General features: G+C 40.4%; 1 protein-coding gene and 1 long non-coding RNA gene across 11 annotated transcripts in view; one reads left to right on the top strand and one right to left on the bottom strand.

Annotated features, from left to right (window-relative positions):
• Positions 1 to 1683: 1683 nt before the first annotated feature.
• Positions 1684 to 11476, bottom strand: part of LOC135097864 (uncharacterized) — a 56377-nt gene continuing 46584 nt past the window's right edge. For 6 of the 10 annotated variants that reach the window (XR_010266235.1, XR_010266233.1, XR_010266234.1 and 3 more), the window contains 3 exons: positions 6750 to 8574; positions 5461 to 5560; positions 1684 to 5122 (listed from right to left, as the gene is read on the bottom strand). Coding sequence is in view for 1 of the 10 variants with exons in the window: in XM_063999952.1 (XP_063856022.1) it covers positions 4885 to 5122; positions 5461 to 5560; positions 6750 to 6774; positions 7223 to 7267 (408 nt within the window). In the remaining 9 variants the exon portion in view is untranslated. Of the gene's footprint in view, positions 5123 to 5460; positions 5561 to 6649; positions 8575 to 9738; positions 9879 to 11476 lie in introns of those variants that run through there. The other 4 variants (XR_010266230.1, XM_063999952.1, XR_010266237.1 and 1 more) reach the window with 4 other exon arrangements.
• On the top strand, positions 7835 to 9783 carry LOC135097865 (uncharacterized). Its single transcript, XR_010266238.1, has 3 exons — positions 7835 to 7939; positions 8161 to 8560; positions 9644 to 9783. It is a non-coding gene; the product is annotated as an uncharacterized LOC135097865 (long non-coding RNA).

Below are 11476 nucleotides of genomic sequence, written 5' to 3'. Positions count from 1 at the left end.
GGTTAGAAGACACAGACCTGAGGTGTAAAGAAGTAGCTGTGGGGATGGGAGATGAAATAAAGGATGATTTTGTTGTGTGAACCCAGTTAACGTGAAGCGCAGTCCATAGAAAGTACCCTGCATCTGTTGTGGCTTAAGGATTGGAGTGAGTGTAGAGCAGGGAATGGTCTCATTATGAAGGGGCAGGGGTGGTAAACCTGTGTATACTGTCGGGCCTTCCTGTGGAAGTATGTGGCAAACTGTGTTAATTATGCCTAGGGTCTGGAGTGTAGCAGGGTGGTCCATGAGACAATCTCTTTCTGGCAGGGGCCAGTAGGACTAAAACCATGAACGATGTGTGTATGTATGAGTGCGTAGTGCTTTGTTTAGGCTGCCTATGTAGGATTGCTAGCCTGGTGGACAGAAAGACTTAAACATTAACTAATATTGTATTTGGAATCCTTTCCATGCCTCACTTTTGTCCAGAAGACAGTCATAAGAACTCTGACTACTACCACTCACTGGTCCTCCTTTGCCCACAGCCAGTGCAACTCAGAAGAGCAAGTACAGCAGACAGCACATTGTGGAACCCTCAACAGACCTGCATCAAATCTCAGAGGCAACACAAAATGTGGAAGCCACCTTGGATGCCCTAATCTGTAAGTGTGGCAGTGCTAATGAGACTCATGCATAGACAAATGTACCATTTCATGTGTTGTTTAATTTTTTATTTGTTTATTCATTTATTTTATTTATTTATTTATTTATTTATTTTATTCACTTATTTATTTATTTATTTATTCATTTATATTCATTTATATATTTATTTATTTTTTTATTTATTTTTTTTTTTGATCATCCCAAGTATTCTTTTAGGAAATTTACACACACACACGCAGGCACGCATGCACGCACGCATGCACACACGCACGCACGCACGCACAGACAGACAGACAGACAGACAGACAGACAGACAGACACACAGTTAGTTAGTTAGTAGTTTATTGACAAAAGAATCCTTTTACAAAATAAACGAAGAAGAAATAATTGTACAAGTACTTTTGTCCATGAAAAGTAACAAACATGCATTTGATGTAGAGGTGATTCTTACATATTATACGTATATACTCAGTACTTCAAAAATATAGCAACACACTTCCTGTATATAGATATTCTCTTCCATTATGTCATTTATATCGCCAAATCTGAGCATTTGATAACTATTACGTAGATCAGCAGTCATTGTGCACTCTAACAACACATGTTTTTCGGTTTGAACATGAACACCGTCGCACAAACATACTCTCTGCTCAGTTGCCGTTCGACTCCACCTGCCTGTTTCAATTCTTAGATTGTGTGACATTAATCTCAGTCTTGTGAATGCCTCTCGCTGGTAATCGGGCACATACTTATCAGTCTTATAAATATTGTGAACTGTCAGTGTCGGGTTAAAGTCATTCACATATGTCCAGATCTTAGTGGCACTGTTCGGTGTGTTCCTCAAAATATTTCTCAATTTTTCCATGGGGTCATTATCTGATATCAGGGATATTTCTCTATTAAGGAATCTATATCCAGGTGTGTTTTCTCTCCTGCAAAGGTCATACACAATATAAAAAGGTTGTTCCATATCTATGACCTCCAACTTAGATTTTAAGAAGTTTTTCCTCCTTCGCTTTACTAATTCTATTACAGGTAAAATTATCTATGACCTCCAACTTAGATTTTAAGAAGTTTTTCCTCCTTCGCTTTACTAATTCTATTACAGGTAAAATGCCGCTTTCAACCATACATAAATTTATGCTGGTATTTTTTCTCAAACCTAATAAACACTTTACTAAACTGTTGTATTGTCTTTCTAAGTTCTTAGTCTTGTTTGTCAGCCACGACTCACAACTGTACAGTAAGGCTGACGTCACGGCAGCATCAAAAACCTTTTTCTTCAATATAAATGGCATTAATGTATTTGCTGCACAAAAAATAGAAAATTTGTTTAGTGTCGCTTCACTCATTGTTTGGTGCATGTTAAGTACATCGTCCATTCCGGCAGTGTCTGTGAACCAGGCACCGAGGTACAAGTACCTGGCAGCATAGTTCACTACTACCTCACCCACCTTTAAGTCATGTTTGTCTCTATCATCACCGTTTACCACAAAAAATTTTGTTTTCTTCTCATTGATAAGCATTCCGTATTCACTACAATAATGTAACACGATGTTCATTTTCTTTTCACACATTTCTCTACTTGTTGCAACGATCACTGCGTCATCCATTAACAGCATTGTATGTAAACTTCCTAAGAAATCGTCTGCTGCTATTTCGTTTTTCAGCATCTTTACCATATGGTCAATATACAAAGTAAAAAGCAGACAACTGGTCGGGGCCCTTTGACGAACACCAACAGATGATTCAATGATTGCAGATTTCATAATATTTCTAGTACAGGTATACATAGCTTTAATGGCTCTAATCATTACCTTACCACATCCACGCTCTTTTAAAGCATCTATAAGTTTTCCTCTGGGGACCCGATCGTATGCCTTACTAAAATCTATAAACAGGACATACAGTTTTCTCTTCTTGTACATAACATAGTCACAGAGTAACCTCAAAGCAGTAATCTGTTCAACACAGCCTCTCTGTTTTTGTGCTCCCGCTTGACACTTGTCGATGTTCCACCATAATTTCAATCTATTCAATATCATAGTGTCATAAACTTTAGCTAGAGTATCCATTATAGTGATTCCTCTATAATTACCACAAATCATACGATTACCTGACTTAAATAATACAATTAGCTTGTTGTAACACCATAACAGGGGGTAACATATTTGAGTGAACACTACATTAAACACATTCAAGATAAATAACTTCCATGTTACATCAAACACCTTAATCATGGCCGGGCATAATCCTATATAACTTTTGTTCTTCGTAACATTCAGTGCATCGTCAAGTTCAGTCATAGAAAAAGGATCGTCTAAAATTGGTATATATGGCATATTTTCCAAATCATCAACATCTAACACACTATCGGCAATCGGTTGCTCACTAGATGGATTCAATAACTTTTCAAAATGTTCTTGAAAATTAAGTTCTGAAGCCTTTTCCATACACACACACACACACACACACACACACACACACACACACACTGCCATGTAATCAGTCATTCTTTTATAGTCTTGTATTTTCTTTTCCAGTAGAATGGTAAATAATTTTTTTTCTTTTTTAAAGTGTTTGCAAAGAGCAGCTCACGGTATTTTATATTTTTTTCCCCACGTTGCCATTCACTTGCATTCACATCTCACGTCCCAGTCACCTTTTTTCCTTTTTCAAAACTTCTTAAGCATTAACTTAGGCCATTCCTTCTCCTAAATCTATTAACAGGGTTCTGTCCTGTCACCCACTCTCTTTTTATTATCCATCAATGACTTTCTAAACCAGGCTTCTTGTCCTGTCCACTCCTATGCTGATGATACCACCCTGCACTTTTCCACATCTTTTCATAGACGTCCAACACTTCAGGAAGTAAACATTTCATTCAGGGAAGCCACAGAATGCCTGACTTCTGAGCTTTCTAAAATTTCTGATTGGGGCAGAGCAAATTTGATATTATTCAATGCCTCAAAAACTCAATTCCTCTATCTATCAACTCAACACAACCTTCCAGACAACTATCCCTTCTTCAGTGACACTCAACTGTCCCCCTCTTTTACACTGAACATCCTCAGTCTGTCCTTTACGTATAATCTGAACTGGAAACTTCACATCTCATCTCTAGCTAAAACAGCTTCTATGAAGTTACGTGTTCTGAAATGTCTCCGCCAGTTTTTCTCACCCCCCCCAGCTGCTACCTCTGTACAAGGGCCTTATCCGTCCATGTATGGAGTATACTTCACATGTCTGGGGGGGGGGGGGGTCCCACTCATACTGCTCTTTTAGACAGGGTGGAATCAAAAGCTTTTTGTCTCATCAACTTCTCTCCTCTAACTGACTGTCTTCAGCCTCTCTCTCATCAGTGCAATGTTGCATCTCTAGCTGTCTTCTACCACTATTTTCATACTAACTGCTCTTCTGATCTTGCTAACTGCATGCCTTCCCTCCTCCTGTGGCCTCGCTGCACAAGACTTTCTTCTTTCTCTCAATCCTGTTCTGTCCACCTTTCTAATGCAAATGTTAACCAGTATTCTCAATCATTCATCCCTTTCTCTGGTAAACTGGAACTCCCTGCCTGCTTCTGTATTTCCATTTTCCTATGACTTGAACTCCTTCAATAGAGGGGTTTCAAGACTCTTATCCTTCAATTTTTGACTACTGCTTCGGACACTTTTTTTTTTTTTTTTTTTTTTTTTTTTTTTTTTTTTTTTTTTTTTTGCCCCTGGCCAGTGTCCCTCGTACAGAAAAAAAAAAGTGTAGGTGTCTTGTTTCTTGTTATTTTCTGCAGTTCCTTCAGGTCAGCAAACCCCAAGAACTTATTGTCTGCCACCTTTTGTCTTGCATGTATCTGTAAGTGTGGTTAATATGCTTTATAGAGGGACTGCCTGCCTTGTGTAGTCTTGCAGCTTCCATTATACTCTTATGTACATGGCAGGATATATGAGACTTTCAATTCTTAAGTTATGTTATGCACTTTGCCTTGGCCTCCTTGTGTGAGATTGTCACTCGGTTCATATGCTTTTGAGTTTTAGGTATGTTGGGTAATGTTCTGAAACACTACTAAACCTCACTTCCACTGCTTTTAAAAGGCTCTGGATGAAGTTACATGTGTGTTGAGGTACTTATGCAGGTCTAATGCCAAATTAACAAGATTTCAAATTTATCAACAGGAGAAATCTTTCTTGAGAACCCAGCTAATCATCTATGTGGACTCTGAAAATGGTCATAGTGAGAGAGCAGAGTGCTTCAGAATATGGGCCATGGTTTTACACATGCATCATTATCCACTGCATACTCCAGCAGCAGCAGCAGCAGCAGCAGCAGACAGCTAAATGCTGCACCACCCATCAAGAGGATGAAGATTGCAGCCACATCAGAGAGGCTGGCTGTGAATTTAGTCTTCCTGCCACACATTGAAGTTCCTGCTGATAGCCAATTGGACCTCAGCTTGTTCATCAGGCTTGACTCCTGCCTCTTCTGAAGGCTGTAGGAAGAATAAGTAAGGTGAGTGTATGAGGGTTTGTAGGGAGAGAAGGTCTGGTACAGAAGATTGAAAAGGAATTGTGTCACTGAAGTATATCATTATGCTTTTATGTTGTGTAATAATATAGCAGTAAAATGCAGGCTGTATGGAAATAAAGGCACATCAGGATTTTATAAGGAGATTAAATTTTATAGGGAAGATTAAAAAGGAATATTGTGTCATTGTATCTGTCTCTTGCACCTTCCTTTCTGACTCCCATCCTTTGCAGTTCCATCCCTCCATCCACTTTCTGTCTTCTCAATCTTAATTCACACACATACACACACGTGCACACACACCTGCGGTCAAATAACTTCCTAAAGGTGATTTTTTTTTGCAGCCCAATAGCAATGCCTCCTGTGATGTACTGGACTGGCAGTTCCTTGATTCTGGAGGAGTCTGCAATAGGAAGACCACAAATGTAGTAGTTCGTTGTGACATCCATACCTATGAACATGTATTTACCTGCCAAGTGAGTTTTTTATTTGTTTGACTTATTTATTTTCTCTTTTTTTTTTTTTTAATGTAACAGGAGGACTGGCCAAGGACAACAAAAAGAGCAAAAGAAAAGAAAACAAGACCCACTGAGCTGCCCGTCCCAAAAGAAAGTTAAAAAAGATCATCCAAAATTGGAAGATGTGTCCTGAAACCTCCCTCTTGAAAGAATTTGCATCATAGGAAGGAGGAGGTACAGAAGCATGTAGGGAGTGTGGGATTAGCTAACAGTGAGATACTGGTGGTGGTTATGCTAAATTGAGGAATGTTTGTGGTTTTATCTAAATGAAGAATGAATCTGGCTAATTTATTTTACCTGGTGGAAGAATTAGTTGTTTTCATTTATCAGAGGCAAGATATGAAGCAAATGTTTATATGACAATTTCAAGTTTGCATCTTTCTCACTATGAGGAGAACTAATTGATGCTTTTTAATGACCTGTAAAGGAATTTTGTTCAACATTGCTTCATCTTAAGGGATTTAAGGATTAACAAAACCAGACCAAAAAATTCCCAAAGCATTCCAAAACAAGAGAAATAATGAAAAACACTGAAAAACACACTCAAATCATCAACAGATGTATCCAAAGCATCAAAAAGACACAAAGAGAGATGAATATTTCATGAGAAACAATTAGAATATAAAAAAATACTAAAATCTTGAAAAATACACCAAAACATCAAAAAGACAAAAAAAGGGAGATGAAGAGACCATGACATAGTGAAGATTTTCCTGACACCAACGTGGGAGTTGCTTCTCCAGTCCCTCACTGTTGGAGCTGTGAAGGACTTACCATTCAAGACCTTCTCCAGTCCCTCACTGTTGGAGCTGTGAAGGACTTACCATTCAAGACCTTCTCCAGTCCCTCACTGTGGGAGCTGTGAAGGACTTACCATTCAAGACCTTCTCCAGTCCCTCACTGTGGGAGCTGTGAAGGACTTACCATTCAAGACCTTCTCCAGTCCCTCACTGTGGGAGCTGTGAAGGACTTACCATTCAAGACCTTCTCCAGTCCCTCAGTGTAGGAGTTCACTAAGTTATCTGGGGACCTCAGCACCACTTTCTGCCATGCCTCTCAGCACACGGCACTCACCTGTCTGGGAGCCCACACAGGTTTGCTGCTCCCAGGGAAGAAGAGAAGGCACGTTATAATCTAGCCAGACTGATGTGGTGATATGAGATTGTTCACATCCTAGGTGGTTATTGGAGGCAATCTTGATAAAGGACTAATCAAAAGGGCCTGGAGAAAGCCAGTTGAAGGAAGATCAAGGTAAAGAGTGAGTGAGATGGAAGGATGGAATTGTGCTAGAGCTGCTAAGGATGGGAGTCACAGAAGAAGATGCAAGGGACAGACACAACCAAAGAAGACTTGTGCATGGTGCCAGCCCCTCACTCCAGAGAAGCAGCAAAAACAGAAAAAGAGGACGGTAGTCACATCAGTATTTTACACAGTTTAGCCTAACAGTCAGTTAGTTTTTGGTAGACTCTGGGACACTCTGCCTACTTCTATATTTCCTCCTTCTTATGACTAGAACTCTTTCAAGAGGAAAGTTTCAAGGCACTTACCCTCCAATTTTGGATGATCCTTTTGGTCTTAAGGGAATGGCACATAAGTGGGTCTTTTTTTTTTTCCCTCCCAAAGCCAATGCCCCTCAAGTAAGAAAAAAAAAGAAAAAAAAATTAACTCACAAATCCAGGGGTGGATTTAAGGTGGTGTCATACTAGCACTTTTTCCGTCAGTTTTTCATCGTTCCACATGAACTTATCGCATGAATTTGTCAGACGATCAGGATTGTTTCCTCCTGCAAATTTCCGCCTTTGTTTATATTTCCAAGACCAAGACCAAGACTTTCTGTGTGGCTTCAACCTGTCTCACAGAATGTTATTACCACCTCTACGCTTCGTCATGGAAGGAAAACCACATCCAAGTTGGACACGCCGTTCAGAGGAGATCCTTGTGGAAAGCATAAGGAGCCATAAGTGCCTCTGGGACCACAAGGATGAATCTTGTATGAAGAAAGGCCTGAAAAGAGCGGCTCACAACACTGTCACCTGTGCCCTCCAATACTGTGTCTCACAGTAAACAGTATTAGTTTCAGAGTAGCGTATCTTTGCTGCAGTGTGGACTCCATGTTTGTTTGCACTCCTTGGGCTGTGCCAATGGAAAGTTTCAGATGAAACACCATTTGTGTGCGACAGGCCGCAGCCAAGATATCCACGATTTTCAGAAAAACGATGGAAAAAGTTGACGGAAAAAGTGTTGGTGTGACACACCACCTTGAGGTCTGTGGAGGCCCATGGCCAGCCTGAGATATTTATATTAATGTTTTTATGTATCTATATTCCATTCAATTTTTTAATATATATAATATAATCTAGAGAAAAGAGCATATTTATTTAGTGTAAATGAAACAAAAGCAGCTGTATTAATAATGATAAAAAATGTTAAAAAGTTCATAGAAAATTAGTGTTTACTGATTAATTTGAGTTTCTTTCACTTACAGAATGCTTAATTATGTAAGGCCTGCCTGCCTGCCTGTCCCCCCCCCCACCCCCCTCTCTCTCTCTCTCTCTCTCTCTCTCTCTCTCTCTCTCTCTCTCTCTCTCTCTCTCTCTCTCTCTCTCTCTCTCTCTCTCTCTCTCTCTCTGAAGTGTGGATGGTATATCAGCACAGGGAGCAAAAAACCAAGGAGCCACTGAGGCTGTCACTTTGAAGAGGTCATTGTTGTTGCATCCAGCATCCCAGCCTGACTGCCTAGACAGCTCCTGCAGGTTGCTGAAGGGCAGAGTCACAGACTGCTCCACTGCCAGGTGTGAGACCAGTGTGGCAGAGTATGATGTGTACACAATGAGGGACACACCACAGCCAACCCTGTAGGTGACCCATGCTGCACTGCTGATTGGGTAGGTGTTGGAGCCTGCAGAAGGAGGAGGAGGAGGAGGGGGGGAAGATGCTATAAAAAAAGCAATTTTAAAACCTGGAAAATGATGCAAAAGCAATTTAAATCTTTGAAAGGGACAAAAGTAGATAATTTTAAATTCAAGTGTTGAAAAGACCATTTTAAAATGTTTCAGAGATAAAAATGCAATTTAAAAATTTTCTCACCATTTCTGAAAGATTTAAACATTATATCTTACTAAGAAAACTGTTGATACCTTCATCATGAGAACTACTGATAACAAAATTAAATACATTACTTACGATATCCATAACAGTTGTATCAACACCACTTGCTTGCATTGCTCATGCCAGAACCAATTGAAGTTAATATCAACACAATTATGGAAATACATCAGATGTCATGTGAAGTTTACCAATTTTAAATCTATCCTTTAATGATTGTCTTCCTGTATTCCCATCTTATCAAACATTAAACACCACTACCCTTGTATTCATCTAACAGTCCCACCCATATACACATGTACACCCATCAAAAAAATGTTGTCACCTTTATGGTGTGTTACTGTATGACACATCACACAATGATTTCTGGTATAACTCATGCAGTATGGTGCAAAGTTGGTAACCCTGCTGTGCCAAGTTGCTAGTTACTGGGGAATTTGTGACTGGTATAATATATGATCCTGGTATGATGTGGAAAATGCACTCCATGAACCATTATTTGCTCTACAGAATGAACTACACTAAAGTGATAATAGTATGGGATGTTTACGAGGGAGAAGAATGGAGAGGGGGGGGACAGGAAGACGTACCAACCTCCACAAGTCATCACGGCTGCTGTGCCAGTGTTTGTTGCGGTCAATTTCAGAACCTAGAGTAACAAAAAATATTTTGACAGGTGTACTAGCTAACTAACCGGACACTAAACATTGCTATCCTGCAGCTAACCAGTCCTTGCATTCAACTAACAGTCTCACCCTTTCAGGTCCTCACCTTGCTGTAGGAGACCTGATAACATGTACCAGCCATTTTACCAAACACTAAACACTACCACCATTGAACTGACCAGTCCCACACCCCAACAGGTCCTCACTTTGCTGTAGGAGAGCTGACAACACGTACCAGCCAGCAACTCCCATGCTGACGGGCTTCTCCCCCATGGGTATGTAGCACCTCTGGAGTTGGTCAGCAAAGAAGAGGATGCTAGCCAAACCTATCATGTTAGTCAGGATGCACCAGTACAGAGCTGTGTCCATTGGGGTTGTGTAGGCTAGTAGCATCTTGTCAAGGTCCTCATAGGTGGCCACAAACAGTTTATGGCTATAAGAGGAGGACTTGCCTTGTGAACATCACATTGGGGTGAGTGTTTAATCTGATTTTGTGTTAATTTGTTTTGTGGGGAGTGAGTGTTAATGTGATTTTTTGTTAAGTGAATGCTGTGCCTGGGCTCCTGAGGTGTAGTGTGGTGTGGTGGGCCATAAGACTGTCCCTTTCCACTAGGGCCTGACAGGTATTAAGAGTGTGAAGGATGTGTGTGTGGTGCCTTGTTTGGGCCATCTTGTGTGTGATTGCCAGCCTGATATATACAGAAAAATAAGTTATTAGTGGAGCTGAGAGTGTGAATGTGTGGTGGTTTGTCTGGGGTGTCCTGTGGGGGATTGTTTGGCCTGGTATGTAAATACATTATTATTTGGGTTAACTGTGAATGTTGTATGTGTGAATATATGGTGCATTGTCTGGGCCACCCTGTATGGGGTTGCCAATGTAGTATATAGATATATCAATCAAATTATTTGACATTTCATATTGTAAACATTTTGCTGATCCAAGTTAATCTGTTAAGGGAGTGCTTTGTTCACTATCCTTAAATCATTATTTGATCATCACTTGTGTATATATATAGGCTGGGTGTAGGTAACAACTTTCAGCCTCTCTTCAGTGATGGACAATTCAGAGACAGTGAGGTCAGCTTCCCCTGACTGCAAAGCTCCTACCATGCCCGTCCACTCATTGTTTGAGCTGTCCTTCAGTTTCCCTCTAGTACCTTCAGACTGTACAAGTCTCTCTCTCTCTCTCTCTCTCTCTCTCTCTCTCTCTCTCTCTCTCTCTCTCTCTCTCTCTCTCTCTCTCTCTCTCTCTCTCTCTCTCTCTCTCTCTCTCCTATATCTGCATGTTTATCTCCTCCTTCATGCATCACCAAATACCACCAACTGTTCTATGTATCCTTGCATCTAAGATTTGTCCTAATTTTGCAGGAAGCCCACCCCAGCAGCCCAGCCTCCCCTGACAGCTATCATCATCTGCTGCCTTGCCTGGGAGGACCATAGACACAGCTTGTCTCTGATGTCTTCCCCACAATGCCTTGTCTTTGTTGGCTTCAGTGCAATTTGTTTGTCTTCAGTTTAAATAGTATTGTATATACTATCTTGTCTTCACCATCTTGAAATGTGAAGGATGTTCTTGACAAACAAACAAGGTAGTATTGTATAATTATTACTTTAAATATTGTCTTAAATTATCTTGAAATTTGTAAAAAAAAAAATGTGTAAAAAGAAAGCAAATACAGATGATTATCTCTGTAGTGAAGGAGGAAGGACTCAATATCCCTGTAGTGAAGGAGGAAGGACTCAATTTTTTTTAAGTTTAAGGTGTGATTTGCACATAGAGGCTCCTGGATTTCCCTGTAGAGTGACCCTCCCTGAATGCAGGGAGGGACGGTGCCTCTATGTACAAATCGCACCTTAAACTTAGTAGTGAAGCCTTAAACTTAGTATTTTGTAGTGAAGGAGGGAGGAAGGACTCCTTTCTGAGTCCTTCTCATCACCACAATGTTGCATCTCTAGCTGTCTTCTACCGCTATTTTCATGCTAACTGCTCTTCTGATCTCACTAACTGCATACCTCCCCTCCTCCCGTGGC

This window comes from Scylla paramamosain, unplaced genomic scaffold, assembly GCF_035594125.1.
Source record: "Scylla paramamosain isolate STU-SP2022 unplaced genomic scaffold, ASM3559412v1 Contig34, whole genome shotgun sequence".
In the NCBI taxonomy this organism is placed as follows: domain Eukaryota; kingdom Metazoa; phylum Arthropoda; class Malacostraca; order Decapoda; family Portunidae; genus Scylla; species Scylla paramamosain.
The sequence above is the reverse complement of the archived record's forward strand: the minus strand, read 5'-3'. Positions and strand labels throughout refer to the sequence as shown.